The sequence below is a fragment of the Salmo salar genome, chromosome 25 (assembly GCF_965601325.2).
Source record: "Salmo salar chromosome 25, fSalSal1, whole genome shotgun sequence".
In the NCBI taxonomy this organism is placed as follows: Eukaryota; Metazoa; Chordata; class Actinopteri; order Salmoniformes; family Salmonidae; genus Salmo; species Salmo salar.
Genome location: NC_138315.1, coordinates 18555481 through 18570871, shown reverse-complemented (window position 1 = coordinate 18570871; position 15391 = coordinate 18555481). Strand labels below are relative to the sequence as shown.

The following is a 15391-nucleotide window of genomic DNA, read 5'->3' as shown; positions in this document are numbered from 1 at the left end:
TGTGGCTTCTGGAGCATCACTGTGTGGCTTCTGGAGCATCACTGTGTGGCTGCTAAAGAGAATCTCAGGACATAAAAATAACTGGCAACAGCTTGATTACAATGATCACAGTACTCTCTCCATCAGTGACTCATTCATCGATTTCTCTCTTTACATCATTTTGTTTTGGATGCCATCCACTCCATGTTGAATTTATCCTGGAAACATCTGCAGTAACTAATGAACATTCATCTGGTAGACAACAACTTCATGTTGAAAATGACAGCAGGAGCCTGTTTGCGACACTTTGGAAGTATCGTTGAGGACAGCCCACCACATTTCAGCAGACCTGAATTGACTGCACTTATATCACTTGCCAGCAGATGTCTCTAAATGTTGATTTACAGATTGACTCAAGTGGATACATTTTTTTTTTTAAAGGATATAGATATAATAAAAAAACAGCTTAGAGACACCAGATATATACATGCAGCAATATAGCCACAGATGCCCAACTTTTGAGAAAAATCCCATAATTTCACAAGGACATATACGTTTTTATCCTGATGTTATTAAACATTGTGTGGCAAATATGTTTTCTGTTTAGTGAAAATCCTTATATTACATTGTAGCCATTTCCTGCAGTCAAATGACCAAATCACCTCTAATGGCCTAATGGGTGGAATGTAATTCCTATTTTTCCTAATTTCATAAACTTGGTCAGATGGTTTTGTTATATTTCATTATTTTGTGATGTATATAAAGTGTAATATTCGGATGCAACCTCAACATGTAATACATTACAACTCTGATTTAGCCCAGTGTCGTAAAAGGTTTTAATCATCCCTGCCCACTACTTAACCACTCTAAGCATGACTCTGTCTCTCTCTTTCTATTTATATCTATCCATCTCTTTTTATCTCTCACACAATCCATCAGGCTCTGGGGATCATGCAACCCCTTTGAAACAAAGCAAGCACCTTTGATCCTGACAGCCTTCTCACAAACATCTTCATCAATGTCAGGTTAGTCTTTCACTTCTGTAAAAGTACCTGCTCCATTTCATCTGATGGTTACACCAAATCTTAACACACCTATGAGACCTTTGTACAGTGGGAAGGGTACACCAATAATATGTTTATGTCACAGCAGCATATAACGTAAAGCAATCGGCAAGGACATAACTCTAAGAGGCCCCTGAATACAAAGACAATTACGGTAGCTCACTTATAAAATGTGTGTTTTATGAACAGTGTTTCTGTTTATAGCCTCCATCTAGTTATTTGGCACCGAGCCAATAGCTGGGCTGTCAATCAGGAAGAATTATGGGTAGAGGATGATTTGCCTGCAAAGCTGCACTGCTCTGCTCAGTGCCTCCTTGCCTTGGGATAATTGAAAATCTATCCTAGCTATGAATGCGATCATGCCACGGCACACTCGCTATGCAAAGTGCTTGGGCTTAAATCTTAAACACTCACTCCCATAAGCAGACACACACACACACACACACACACACACACACACACACACACACACACACACACACACACACACACACACACACACACACACACACACACACACACACACACACACACACACACACACACACACACACAGAGATGAACAGAAACAAACACAAACAAAGTTGGAAAAGAAAGCTGAACCAGGAACCAGCCCTTTCTATAAACTCATAGCTTGTACAGTAGATCCTGACAGGGTACAGCGACACCGTGATTCTAGTATCCACACCAGTGAGAGACATCTTGACACCTCCAGGCTAGTAGAACATAGCTGGGGTTATCAGTGATAGTGTTTGGGATAAAAAAATAAAAGAACCTGCACTCCCTTCCACTTCCCTCTGTTCCCCAAGGTGTGCCATCATGCAGTGATGCATGATAAGATAGATGGCTGTGAACACATTTAGATGCACACTGTGAGCTCTCTTTTTTCTCCTTGGCCTATACACTTCCTCGAGGCCCATAAAGAACATATTTTTGTCATGTAACACAATGACCCATACTTAATTTAGTGGGAAGACTATTCAAGTGGAAGGAAGTTAGGCTATTTTGAGGTTGACAACATCAATATGACTGCAAATTAGAGTACCAAACCAAACATAATTTGTGAGTTTTATTGTCAGTTTTGGAAAAACAACCACATTATCTAGTCAAACTTGATGGCCACATTTAGCTCATTCAAATCCACAAAATACTGCCCTTGATTCTGCTTTTCACACTATATTTATTCAAGTTTTTTGGTAGATCTCAAACGCGACTTCCAAACCCAATCTACTTCATCTAACTTGCTCTCTTCAAAATGTGCAACAACATTTTACAACACAAAGGCCCCTGAGTTGACTTCCATCCCTCACACTGCTCATTAGCCAGCATCCTCTCCTAGTCTTTGTGCTAAACAAACAGCGCTCCACAAAGAAATCAAGCTCAATTACGCCAACAAACTGCCTTTTGTAGCGTATGCGGCTGGAATATTTTTAGCTCCGTTTCAGGCCCCAGCACACCTGCCGATGACTAGCAGCATGGTCAGAGCAGAAGTTGTGGGGCTGTTTAAATTCTGAGACTAAATGGAAGAAAAAAACTGCTTTTGCAACAGCTAATGGCTATCCAAATAAGATCCTTAAATCCTAAATCCATTATTATCTCTACGGAACTATATGGAGAGACTTGAAGAAGACAAAGATGCTCAAATGAGCTTCCTGTGTGCTAGGCACAGCAGGCACCGTCTACCCCCCTGTCTACCCATGATGCATCACTCCAAAAGGATCCAGAGGAACAATGACATGATCCAGTAAAGAATGGATGTATACCTCCGGGTAGTATCGATAAAGCAGAATACGATACCTCACATGTATTTATAGACTGGTCCCATCTCATCTCTGTTCAGGCAGAAACATTGACTATGGCTGAGGTATCGGTTGACAATTAGCTACAGACGCAGGCTGAATTTGAGGAAGTGCCGGTCAATACATGTGATTGAGAAACATAGCACTCTACTGTAGCACTTAATTTCCAATAATGTGTCTGATAGAGTGAGCAGCAAAACATAGTTTAGAGAGAAAGTGTTGATAACTGATCTGAAGGCTGATATGTTTAGGTTTACTTACAGACCGAGCGATCACATGACCATCACACACTTCATAAATTCAAGAGATTTTACACTGCTGGTGAGAATTCTCAATCAATGCACAAAGGAGAAGTAACACATACTGTGAAGCATTGTCAACCACTCTGTTCATTTTTCATATCATCATCAAGTTGGCAGAGATGGCGGTGTAGCTGCTCTTTTGATACATATCCCTTTCTGATTAGTCTTTCTGGTTGTGTCACCTCTGTGTGATACACTACCCCACACTGAACTCACCATTAGCCAACACTGTGTGTCACTATGCAAAGAAACCAGAGGTTACTGGCTCATTAGCCCCTGGTGAATACTAGATTGGAAAAGAGAGACTCCCATTGGACAAAAATGACAGCTTGGCTTCTATATCCAAGCAGCCCCAGATGGTGGGCCTGATACGGCCATCCTCTCTCCTGCCTGTGGAAATGTCACCAAGACCGCTTACATTTAAATACATGCAGATTAAGTGTTGAAGGCTCACCTTCATTAGAACTGGGAAATAACTCATACAATACTTTCTGGAGAAATACATTTAAAAGCTGTCCAAAATGGTCAAAATAAAGACAGCAGGTTTCAGATTAGATAAATGTTTGACTGTTGGCTTTCAGAACATCAATTCCCAAACCCAGTTGTCCTAATTTGGTCATTTTGTTACGGAAGCTATGCTGCAATAGCTACCTGTCTGGCTCAATCATGAGTCCTGCTCAAAACGTTTGCACGATCCACCTGTATCATCAAGCCCTGGATCATCAATTGAAAACTGTGTGTATGAGATTCCTTCTCACAGAAATGAGGAGTTACAGAGTAATAGCTACTGACAGAAAATGTCTGGCGGTATTCCCAAGTTTAAACCGGGCTTCCTGTCTGCTCGGTCTACTTTGCAGTCAAAGCCCTGCATAGCACCAGTGTTCTCTTATCGGCACGGTCAATAGTAAGTGGTCACTTGTAATCCTTAGCAATCCTTTGCCAGTAACACCAGAAATAAACAGAAGATGGCACTTACGGACTATACAGCTATTTGTAGCATATTCATTGCACTCTATAGATCGGGAATGGTGTACCATCAGTGTGAGAGCGATAGGATTGGAAATGCAAAGGCCTCCACTGGCGCCACATTCATCAAATAGATTTTTCCTCTCCCGGGGGGGCAATAAATTATTGCTCTAAATAGCCTTATATCATATATTGTTCGTTTTTTGGAGGGTTTGGTTTTAGCATTGCGCAAAAGCAGTTAGCTCTCCTCTGTCCAGACCAAATATATGTATCATAAACAACCCTAAGATAATACAATTGTGGCACATCCTGCTCACATGATTTTAGGTGAACACACAGGCTGGAAAAAAACTTTGGAGATGCATTCAAGATGAAAATACCTTGGTATTTTGACTGACAATGATTTATCGTTTAAAAAAAACATGACTGAGCTTGTTAAGAATTGAATTTTTTATTTAAATAGATCTTGTCTCTCTCCAGTCAACAGGAAGCAGGTTGGGCAGTCAACCCTTCTACCTGTTCTTTATTATGGTGATACTATTTATCAAAGTGCCTCTACTCTCAAACCCTTGGATTACGTTTTTTATAGGGCCCTTCGTTTTATCACAGGAGACAGTTTTATTAGTCATTACTGTATTCTTTACCAAAAGGTTGACTGGAGAGCACATCATTACGCTCTTTTTGTTTACAAAGCCCTGCTCCTCAAACTTCCAACTTACTTAACATCACTGTTATTAAGACTTAAAATGACATGTTATCAAACCCGTTCACTAGGTTGGTTAACTCTGGAGACTCCTTGGTGTCTCGAGAGTTAGGTAAATTAGCCTATCATTTCCTTGGACCTTACGTGTGGAATGATCTACAATACACTTTAAATTGGAGGAATTGGTGCCTCTAGTGTATTTACGACAGTTGTTAGGGGACCTTTTTACTGAGAAATGCTTCTGTTTTTTGGTGTATTGTTGTGTATAATAACATGTATTTTATTGTGTATATGAATGTGCATTTTGAAGTGTATTGTGGTGCTATACAGGGCTCATCTGGAAAATAGACCTTGGTCTCAGCATTGACTCCTTGTCAAAATGAAGGTTAAATACATTTACAGTGATAAAATAGGCTTCATTCTCCCTACAGTATTCAGCACATACAGTATATTATGTGTGGCCGTGGGGCGATCACATGAACAAGCACAAGTGTATTGTTGGGGAGCAAAAAACAACACCGTACAAAGATATTTTTACATAATGGGGTGTACCATAGCAACAACTAGGGAGATATTCCAACATACATACATATCATTGGTTTAATACTGCCATACCCCTTTCTTTATTCATTAGCTTAACAAGGCATGCTCCTCGACCATACTATCTCTGAATACATTAGGCTACATTCAAGGGTGAGTTATCTGTTGACTCCTGTACCAAACGTAACCCCCGTCTATAGCACAAGCCGGAGGTTGCCAAGAACTGCATTCTAATGTGATGATCGCCAACACCTAGAAAGAACCACAGTCTTTTTTCTTGGCATTTCAAATGAACAACACGCTCCTCGAAGTCACACATGAAAGGAAGTGCAAAACAGCCCCATCCATCCACATCCAGCTATCCACATCCAGCTATGCACACTCTAAATAGAACAAAAGACAGAGAAACATGTTTCACTTAATTAACCATGTAGTAATTGAACTCTAACTTCTGGGAAACATGTAGGAATCTCTATGAAAAAGGCGTATTGAAAAGAAAATCTATTGTAATCAACCTGATTCATAGACTTCTTATTGTCTATGTGATTCTTGGCTGTGTGTGTCGGTCCACACAATGAACAAAGCAGAACATGGATGAGAGTACCGTTGCCTTTAGGAGTGTACCAGCCCCAAGTCACACATTCAATAACCCTATCACCAGAGTAGCTCATAAAATGCTGCTGTCTTTATCAGTGGGTGCCCTTTCATTTGGATATTTTGTTGAATGTCAATCTGTGTTGCTGTATGCCATCTACCATACCACTGGGGAGATAATATTGGTCTATCTTTCCATATTTAACTGCACGTGTGCTGTCCATCTCTGATCCACTACCAGCAACAGTAATGACAGCACTATACTGTCTAATAAATTACCATAATTGGACCATTACGTGAAGTCAGATATGCTAAGGAAATCCAGAACCATTATCGAGAAGGGAAAACATTTAATTGGATAATATGTGTAGTGACTAACATCTAATTTTACTTCTACTGTGTCCCATGGCCTTTCCATGTTCTTACATACAGTATGCACTGTACATCGACCCATTCATGTGATGTACTTTTGAACACTCATTGCCTATGGCGGTTTGGATCTCCCAGGCTCTAGCTAGCTGAGCTCTTTCTCCATACTGACTTGACTAGTTAAATAAAGGTTTACATTTAAAAAAAAAAAAAAAAATTATACAAATACTGGAGAATTCAATCTACACATTGGAGGAAGTGGGAGCGCCCTACTGCTGTGTTATGCCTCATTTATCTCTTGATGAATGCATCACCCTTTTATGAATCTCTACAACAGTAGGAGTTCCTTTCATTCTAGAGACTGAGTGAGTGCCTGCTTTGCATTAATCAGCAAGTAGAATATGGTGTGGACTCAGGACTGCTTTTACACACGCATGCATAGTCAATATAATGCTGTCATCTTTGCTGCATTGTGGGATGGTACAGTACTTTACCAAATGTACTTCAGTAAGTGCCTCTGCTATGGGATATAATTTACTCTGAAAGGTCTGCTCAAAAAGATAATACAATCAGAAACCGAACGGAAAATCCAAGCAAATAAAACATAGTATGGTGTTGTCCGTGTGACTGTTTACACTGTTAGTAATATAAGTATGTGGATAATATTGTGGGCTATAGTAGCTGTGATAGTATTACTGTAAACCTGGAGCAATATTCCACCCACAGAGGCATGGTGAAGTGAGTGATATCAAGAGACAGCTCTGGTAATGAAAGCCCCCTCTGTTTTCATCCAAAGGCAACATTCAAAATCATAATTTCACTCCCAGCAGGAAACTTTCCTTTTCAAGCACCACACTTTGGCCTTTATACAAATAAGATAAGGCAAATGATAAAGCAAGTCCAACCACCTGCTGAATTTCACTGTGAACCATTTGAATAGCACTAAGATTACAGGCCCACGGGCCCAGCAGCATATGCTGGAAATCATTGGATGAAATAGGTTATTTAGTAGATGTTCAGTATCAATTATGAATGTTTGCAAGAGACGGATCCGGTAGCCTTCATAGGACACTAGACCTAGGAGCATGAGGACATGCTCCTCTGGGAGGATGTGGCTGCCATTATCTCTGTCACCTGACACAGGGGCCACACAAACCACCCATGATGGATATTGGGCTTCTCCTTTTGTTTCTCAAAGGTAAATATGAGAACGACCATTTGCTTGTCCTCTAGGAGAATCTAGCCATTTCATCTCTGAGCAGCATGTCAATTCTGATCACTGGATACATTTGAGTGACCACAAGAAGGTCATAAATTAATAATCTAGCTGTCAGTTTAGCTAAATTCACTGGGTTACATCACTAGAATAAACTGCTTTTATGCCTTTCTCACAGGTACCAGGTCTCAAAGCCACCCATCAATTCTATGTTTTGGATAACAATTAGTATTTTCAGTTAATTTCCTTCAATAACTTAATGAATGATGCACGAATCAATGATATAGTTGTTTAACATGTTTGATATGGAGTTATAACAAATCCTTACCGATTTTGCACAATACACCACTTATCCTCCACCTAAAAACTCAGGTGAGGAAGGACGACCACTAGCGACGACAACATCAAAACAACAGGACTAAACAGATGCTGGCACAACAAATCAAAGACAATTGAATGTTAATTTAATACGACATATCAGAGAGAGAAACAAATGCCAACGATGCTGTGAATGACAATAGGGGTGAATATAATTTCCACCAAATTATGTTACTGCTAATTATGCTGCAATAATAGGTTATAGAATATAATTTACTGATATTTCAGTAGCCAAATCAAAAAAGTGTCATCTTAAGCTACACTAGAAAGACAATTGACAAAGGAATCCAATGTATCACGTTATATTTGCAACTCACGGCCCTACACCTATACATTTACTTGTAAAAAGAAACATAGCTATAACGTTATTATCTAGGGTTTTGCTTCTTCGGGCATTTCAGCATACATCTATGTTTTCATCCATATGAGTCATAAGACTACAGCAAAAAGCGTGTCACAAAGCGCGCGCGGTTTCATTTCCAAAACCAGTGGTACTGGTAAGCAACTTCTGATACTCACAGTGACTGGCGGCGGACGCAGAGCTGGAGACACTCAAAAGACAGACAATGAAGATATATAACCGAGACAGCTTTCGCAATTCCATTCTCCCTACTGTGATATATCCTTATGTTGTAGGAAGAGAGTAAATCTCATGAAAGCGATGCCTTCAAGTGTCTCTAGCGCGGACGGAATCATGCAGTGTGTTTGAAGCCCAGTGGAAAAGTAAACCACTCCCCCATCAGCAGTCCTTCATAGATGCTCAGCCCGTAGAATCTCTCTCTCTCGCGCTCACTCCTTCTCTTTCTCTCCTCTCTCAACGTATATCTCTCTAGTATTTCATGAGTTGGTTTCAAGTAATGGCCGTTCTAGTATTTTTCTTGAAGTATGTGCGTGTGTGTGAGTGATTTTGTACAGTAGTGTAACTAGTTTTGCCGCTCCTCTTGCTGCGCTCTAGACCATTTCAGCACCAAAGTAGCTGGACATCTACAAACTGTCAAGCAGGAGGAGGCTCTGGAGTCAAAATGAGTGAATGTTCATTTGGATAAGAGTATGTCAACATTAAAATGTATGTAAGAGGCTATGAGGGGGAAAAATATTGTTTTTGATGCAATTCGTTTAAAATATATCTGTGTATGGTAAAATAAGATGAGGAAATTACATTAAGGAATTTAGGAGGAATTTAAGTTTTATGGATAATTCTCTCTCCTCCAGGTAGCAGATAGGCTGTATGTTAAACATCCTAGATGCTCTGATTACAGACCATGATACAGACCATGGTAACATAATGTATTTCTGCTATTTCCAGCTTTCCCATTCATAAGCTCAGGTCTTTCATCACTTCCAGTGGATGGTCACTGTTTTCAGGCATGGGTTATTATTTAGTCCAGTGATTTACAAACTTGTTATAGTCCCGTACCCCTTCAAACATTCAACCTCCAGCTGTGTACCCCCTCTAGCACTAGGGCTAGCACACTCTCAAATGTTGTTTTTTGTCATCATTGTAAGCCTGCCACACAATACATTTATTTAACATAAGAATGAGTGTGAGTTTTTGTCCCAAACCGGCTCGTGGGAAGTGACAAAGAGCTCTTATAGAACCAGGGCACAAATAATAATATAATAATAATCAATAATGTTGCTCTTTATTTAACTATCTTAAATATAAAACCTTATTTGTTCATTCAAAATTGTGAATAACTCACCACAGGTTATTGAGAAGGGTGTGCTTGAAAGGATGCACATAACTCTGCAATGTTGGGTTGTATTGGAGAGTGTCTCAGTCTTAAATCCTTTTCCACACACAGTCTGTGCCTGTATTTAGTTTTCCTGCTAGTGAGGGCCGAGAATCCACTCTCACATAGGTACGTGGTTGCAAAGGGCATCAGTGTCTAAACTTCTTTGGGATAGGGGGCGGTATTTTGACGTCCGGATGAAAAGCGTGCCCAAAGTAAACTGCCTGCTACTCAGACCCAGAAGCTAGGATGTTCATATAATTGGTAAAGTTTCTAAAACTGTTAAGATAATGTCTGTGAGTATAACAGAACTGAAATGGCAGGCAAAACCCCGAGGACAAACCCTCCCCCCCAAAAAAATTCATCCGACCACTGATTTCAATGGCTGGCACTTTTATAATAGGGGGAAATCATGCCCGGTTGCAGTTCCTATGGCTTCCACTAGATGTCAACAGCCGTTAGAAAGAGTTTCAGGCTGGTTTTTGGAAAAATAAGCCAGAAATTGTAGTTTTTCTAGGTGGCTCCCATTTTGGCTGTAGTGTTTCCAAGCTCGTGAATGAGTGCGTTCTTTGGTATTTTTCTCCGGTAAAGACAATAACGATTCTCTGTCTTAAATTTTATCGTTTATTTGCGTATTAGGGTACCTATTGTTTGATTATAAACGTTGATTGACTTGTTTGGATAAGTTTATTGGTAACGTTTGGGATTCATTTTGTATGCATTTTGAAGGAGGGAAACCGAGTGGATTATTGACTGAAGCGCACCAGCTAAACTGAGTTTTTATGGATATAAAGAAGGACATTATCGAACAAAATACTTTTTTTTATGTAACTGGGACCTTTTGGAGTGCCAACAGAAGAAGATCTTCAAAGGTAAGGCATATATTATATCGCTATTTCTGACTTTCGTGTCCCAACTCCCTGGTTGAAAATGATTTGTTATGCATTTGTGTGCTGCGCGCTGTCCTCAGATAATCGCATGGTTTCCTTTCGCCGTAAAGCCTTTTTGAAATCTGACATGGCGGCTGGATTAACAACAAGTTAAGCTTTATTTTGATGTATTGCACTTGTGATTTCATGAAAGTTTAATATTTATAGTAATTTAATTTGAATTTTGCGCTCTGTAATTTCACCCGAAATTGTCGAAATGGGACGGTAGTGTCCCACAAGAAGTTAACATCACGATTTGCCAAGGCAGGATACTCTGAGCGCACCACAATCCAGAAATCTGGCAGTGGCTTCTGATTAAATTCAATTTTCACAGAAACGCTTGTTGCAATTTCGATCAGGCTCTCTTGTTCAGATGTCCGTAAGTGGACTGGAGGCGAGGCATGAAAGGGATAATGAATCCAGTTGATTGTGTCATCTGTTTTGGGAAAGTACCTGCTGATTTGCCCACCCAATTCACTGAGGTGCTTCGCTATATCACTTCTGACATTGTCCGTAAGCTTGAGTTCATTTGCACACAAAAAAATCTTACAATGATGGAAAGACTTGTGTGTTGTCCCTGTTAATGCAGACAGAGAAGAGCTCCAACTTCTTAATTATAGCCTCAATTCTGTCCCCCACATTGAATATAGTTGCGGAGAGTCCCTGTAATCCTAGATTCAGATCATTCAGGTGAGAAAAACATCACCCAGATAGGCCAGTCATGAGAGAAACTTGTCGTCATGCAAGCAGTCAGACAAGTGCAAATTATTGTCAGTAAAGAAAACTTTAAACTCGTCTCTCAATACAAAAAAACGTTTCAATACTTTGCTCCTTGATAACCAGTATGTTGTAAAAGCGTTACATGCTCGCTGCCCATATCATTGCATAGTGCAGAAAATACATGAGAGTTCAGGGACCTTGCTTAACAAAGTGAACCATTTTCACGGGAGTGTCCAAAACATCTTTCAATCTGTCAGGCATTCCCTTGGCAGCAAGAGCCTCTCGGTGGATGCTGCAGTGTACCCAAATAGCACCAGGAGTGCTTGCACGCGCGTTACCAATCCACTATGTCTCCCTGTCATGGTTTTTGCGCCATGTACAGATACCAACATGAGCAGCAGCTACATTTGGCTACATACGGACTGTTAGTGGAATTCCCGCAAGAGAGTAATGGTTAATGTGATTGGATGTTAATTATTTGACTTGACTACCTGTATTTGACATTGTGTTGTTATTTCGCTGAACACTAGATGTTTAATTTTAATTTTGCCAGTGAAACGAGGCTACTCAGGCGAGAAAAAAACAAATGTATAGCCCTGTCGGAAAATATAAATGGACTGTTTGAAAATGTGAAGAAAAAAGCATGCATTAAATTAGTGTCGTACAGCAGGTCAGCCACCAGGGGGAGACTCGTCGAGGCCTGGTGACAGACGGAGAATACATCACGAGGCGATGGCTCCATCTGCTGGACGTGTCAGGTCTTGACGGGCTATCCGGCAGGACTAATTGGGGCTGATTGGGGATTGGTGAGTAATCAAGGGCTGATTGCTCACCAGCTGTACAAGTCCCATAAAGCTGCCAGAAAGGCAGCACACCGGAGAGAGACTGGGGGAGGAAAGGACTCCCGTATAGTTGGGGACGGTACCAGAGGTAACATGAGGGAGTTCAGTTTTTGATCCCCACAGGTTACAGCAAGACCCGGAGCCCAGAAGACGGTATCCCGGAGATGGTCTCTTGGGGGAGACCTATTATTTGCTTTTGGACTATTATTTTAATAAACACCTTTGAAACTGAGCTAATCCTACTCTGTCCGTGTCTGATAGAGGTCGGCCGATTAATCCGAATGGCCGATTAATTAGGCCCAATTTCAAGTTTTCATAACAATCGGAAATCGGTATTTTTGGACGCCGATTTAAAAAAGAAATGTATTTTTTTTAGCTTAAAAAAAGTATTATTATTATAATTTTTTTAAGACCTTTATTTAACTAGGCAAGTCAGTTAAGAACACATTCTTATTTTCAATGACGGCCTAGGAACGGTGGGTTAACTGCCTTGTTCAGGGGCAGAACGACAGATTTTTACCTTGTCAGCTCGGGGATTCAATCTTGCAACCTTACGGTTAACTAGTCCAAGTCTGCCTGTTACGTGAATGCAGTAAGAAGCCAAGATAAGTTGCTAGCTAGCATTAAACTTATCTTATAAAAAACAATCAATCAATCATAATCACTAGTTAACTACACATGGTTGATGATATTACTAGTTTATCTAGCCTGTCCTGCGTTGCATATAATCGCTTAGGTACACGTTGCTCCAACCATAAACATCAATGCCTTTCTTAACATCAATACACAAGTATATATTTTTAAACCTGCATATTTAGTTAATATTGCCTGCTAACATTAATTTCTTTTAACTAGGGAAAATGTGTAATTTCTCTTGCAAACAGAGTCAGGGTATATGCAGTAGTTTGGGCCACCGGGCTCGTTGTGAACTGTGAAGACTATTTCTTCCTAACAAAGACAGCCAACTTCGCCAAACAGGGGATGATTTAACAAAAGCGCATTTGTGAAAAAAGCACAATTGTTGCACGACTGTACCTAACCATAAACATCAATGCCTTTCTTAAAATCAATACACAAAACTATATATTTTTATACCTGCATATTTAGCTAAAAGAAATCCAGGTTAGCAGGCAATATGAACCAGGTGAAATTGTGTCACTTCTCTTGCGTTCATTGCACGCAGAGTCAGGGTATATGCAACAGTTTGGGCCGCCTGGCTCGTTGCGAACTAATTTGCCAGAATTTTGCGGAATTATGACATAACATTGAAGGTTGTGCAATGTAATAGGAATATTTAGACTTAGGGATGCCACCCGTTAGATAAAATATGGAACGGTTCCGTATTTCACTGAAAGGAAAAACGTTTTGTTTTTGAGATGATAGTTTCCGGATTCAACCATATTAATGACCAAAGGCTCGTATTTCTGTGTGTTATTATGTTATAATTAAGTCTATGATTTGATAGAGCAGTCTGACTGAGCGGTGGTAGGCAGCAGCAGGCTCGTAAGCATTCATTCAAACAGCACTTTCGTGCGTTTTGCCAGCAGCTCCTCGCTGTGCTTCAAGCATTGCGCTGTTTATGACTTCAAGCCTATCAACTCCCAAGATTAGGCTGGTGTAACCGATGTGAAATGGCTAGCTAGTTAGCGGGTGCGCGCCAATAGCGTTTCAAACGTCACTCGCTCTGAGACTTGGAGTAGTTGTTCCGTTTGCTCTGCATGTGAAACGCTGCTTCGAGGGTGGCTGTTGTCGATGTGTTCCTGGTTCGAGCACAGGTAGGAGTGAGGAGAGGGACGGAAGCTATACTGTTACACTGGCAATACTAAAGTGCCTATAAGAACATCCAATAGTCAAAGGTATATGAAATACAAATCGTATAGAGAGAAATAGTCCTATAATAACTACAACCTAAAACTTCTTACCTGGAAATATTGAAGACTCATGTTAAAAGGAACCACCAGCTTTCATATGTTCTCATGTTCTGAGCAAGGAACTTAAACGTTAACTTTCTTACATGGCACATATTGCACTTTTACTTTCTTCTCCAACACTGTTTTTGCGTTATTTAAACCAAATTGAACATGTTTCATTATTTCTTTGAGGCTAAATTGATTTTATTGATGTATTATATTAAGTTAAAATAAGTGTTCATTCAGTATTGTTGTAATTGTCATTATTACAAATAAATTAAAAAAATCTGCTTTTTTTGGTCCTCCAATAATCGGTATCGGCATTGAATAATCATAATCGGTCGACCTCTAGTGTCTGATCTGTGACACACACACACACACACACACACACACACACACACACACACACACACACACACACACACACACACACACACACACACACACACACACACACACACACACACACACACACACACACACACACACACTTGGAAGTTTACATACATCTTAGCCAAATACATTTAAACTCAGTTTTTCGCAATTCCTGACATTTAATCCTAGTAAGAATTCCCTGTCTTAGGTCAGTTAGGCTCACCACTTTATTTTAAGAATGTGAAATGTCAGAATAATAGTAGCGAGAATGATTTATTTCAGCTTTTATTTCTTTCATCACATTCCCAGTGGGTCAGAAGTTAACATACACTCAATTAGCATTTGGTAGCATTGCCTTTAAATTGTTTAACTTGGGTAAAACATTTCGGGTAGCATTCCACAAGCTTCCCACAATAAGTTGGGTGAATTTTGGTCCATTCCTCCAGACAGAGCTGGTGTAACGAAGTCAGGTTTGTAGGCCTCCTTGCTCGCACACGCTTTTTCAGTTCTGCCCACAAATTTGCTGTAGGATTGAGGTCAGGGCTTTGTGATGGCCACTCCAATACCTTGACTTTGACTATTTTGCCACCACTTTGGAAGTATTCCTGGGGTCATTGTCCATTTAGAAGACTCATTTGCAACCAAGCTTAAACTTCCTGACTGATATCTTGAGATGTTGCTTCAATATATCCACATATTTTCCTCTCTCATGACGTCATCTATTTTGTGGAGGGCACCAGTCCCTCCTGCAGCAAAGCACACCCACAACATGATGCTGCCACCCCGTGCTTCACTGTTGGGATGGTGTTCTTCGGCTTGCAAGCCTCCCCCTTTTTCCTACAAACATAATGATGGTCATTATGGCCAAACAGTTCTATTTTTGTTTCATCAGACCAGAGGACATTTCTCCAAAAAGTACACTCTTTGTCCCCATGTGCAGTTGCAAACCGTAGTCTGGCTTTTTAATGGCGG

At 40.3% G+C, this 15391-nt stretch overlaps 1 protein-coding gene across 1 annotated transcript in view; it reads right to left on the bottom strand.

Moving 5' to 3' along the window:
- LOC106586282 (contactin-associated protein-like 5) overlaps positions 1-8654 on the bottom strand; it is a 79597-nt gene extending 70943 nt beyond the window's left edge. Inside the window, exon 1 of the mRNA XM_014173412.3 lies at positions 8430-8654. Within this exon, the coding sequence (XP_014028887.1) occupies positions 8430-8514 (85 nt within the window). The 5' untranslated portion in view covers positions 8515-8654. The remainder of the gene's footprint in view (positions 1-8429) is intronic.
- Between the last annotated feature and the right edge of the window lie 6737 nt (positions 8655-15391).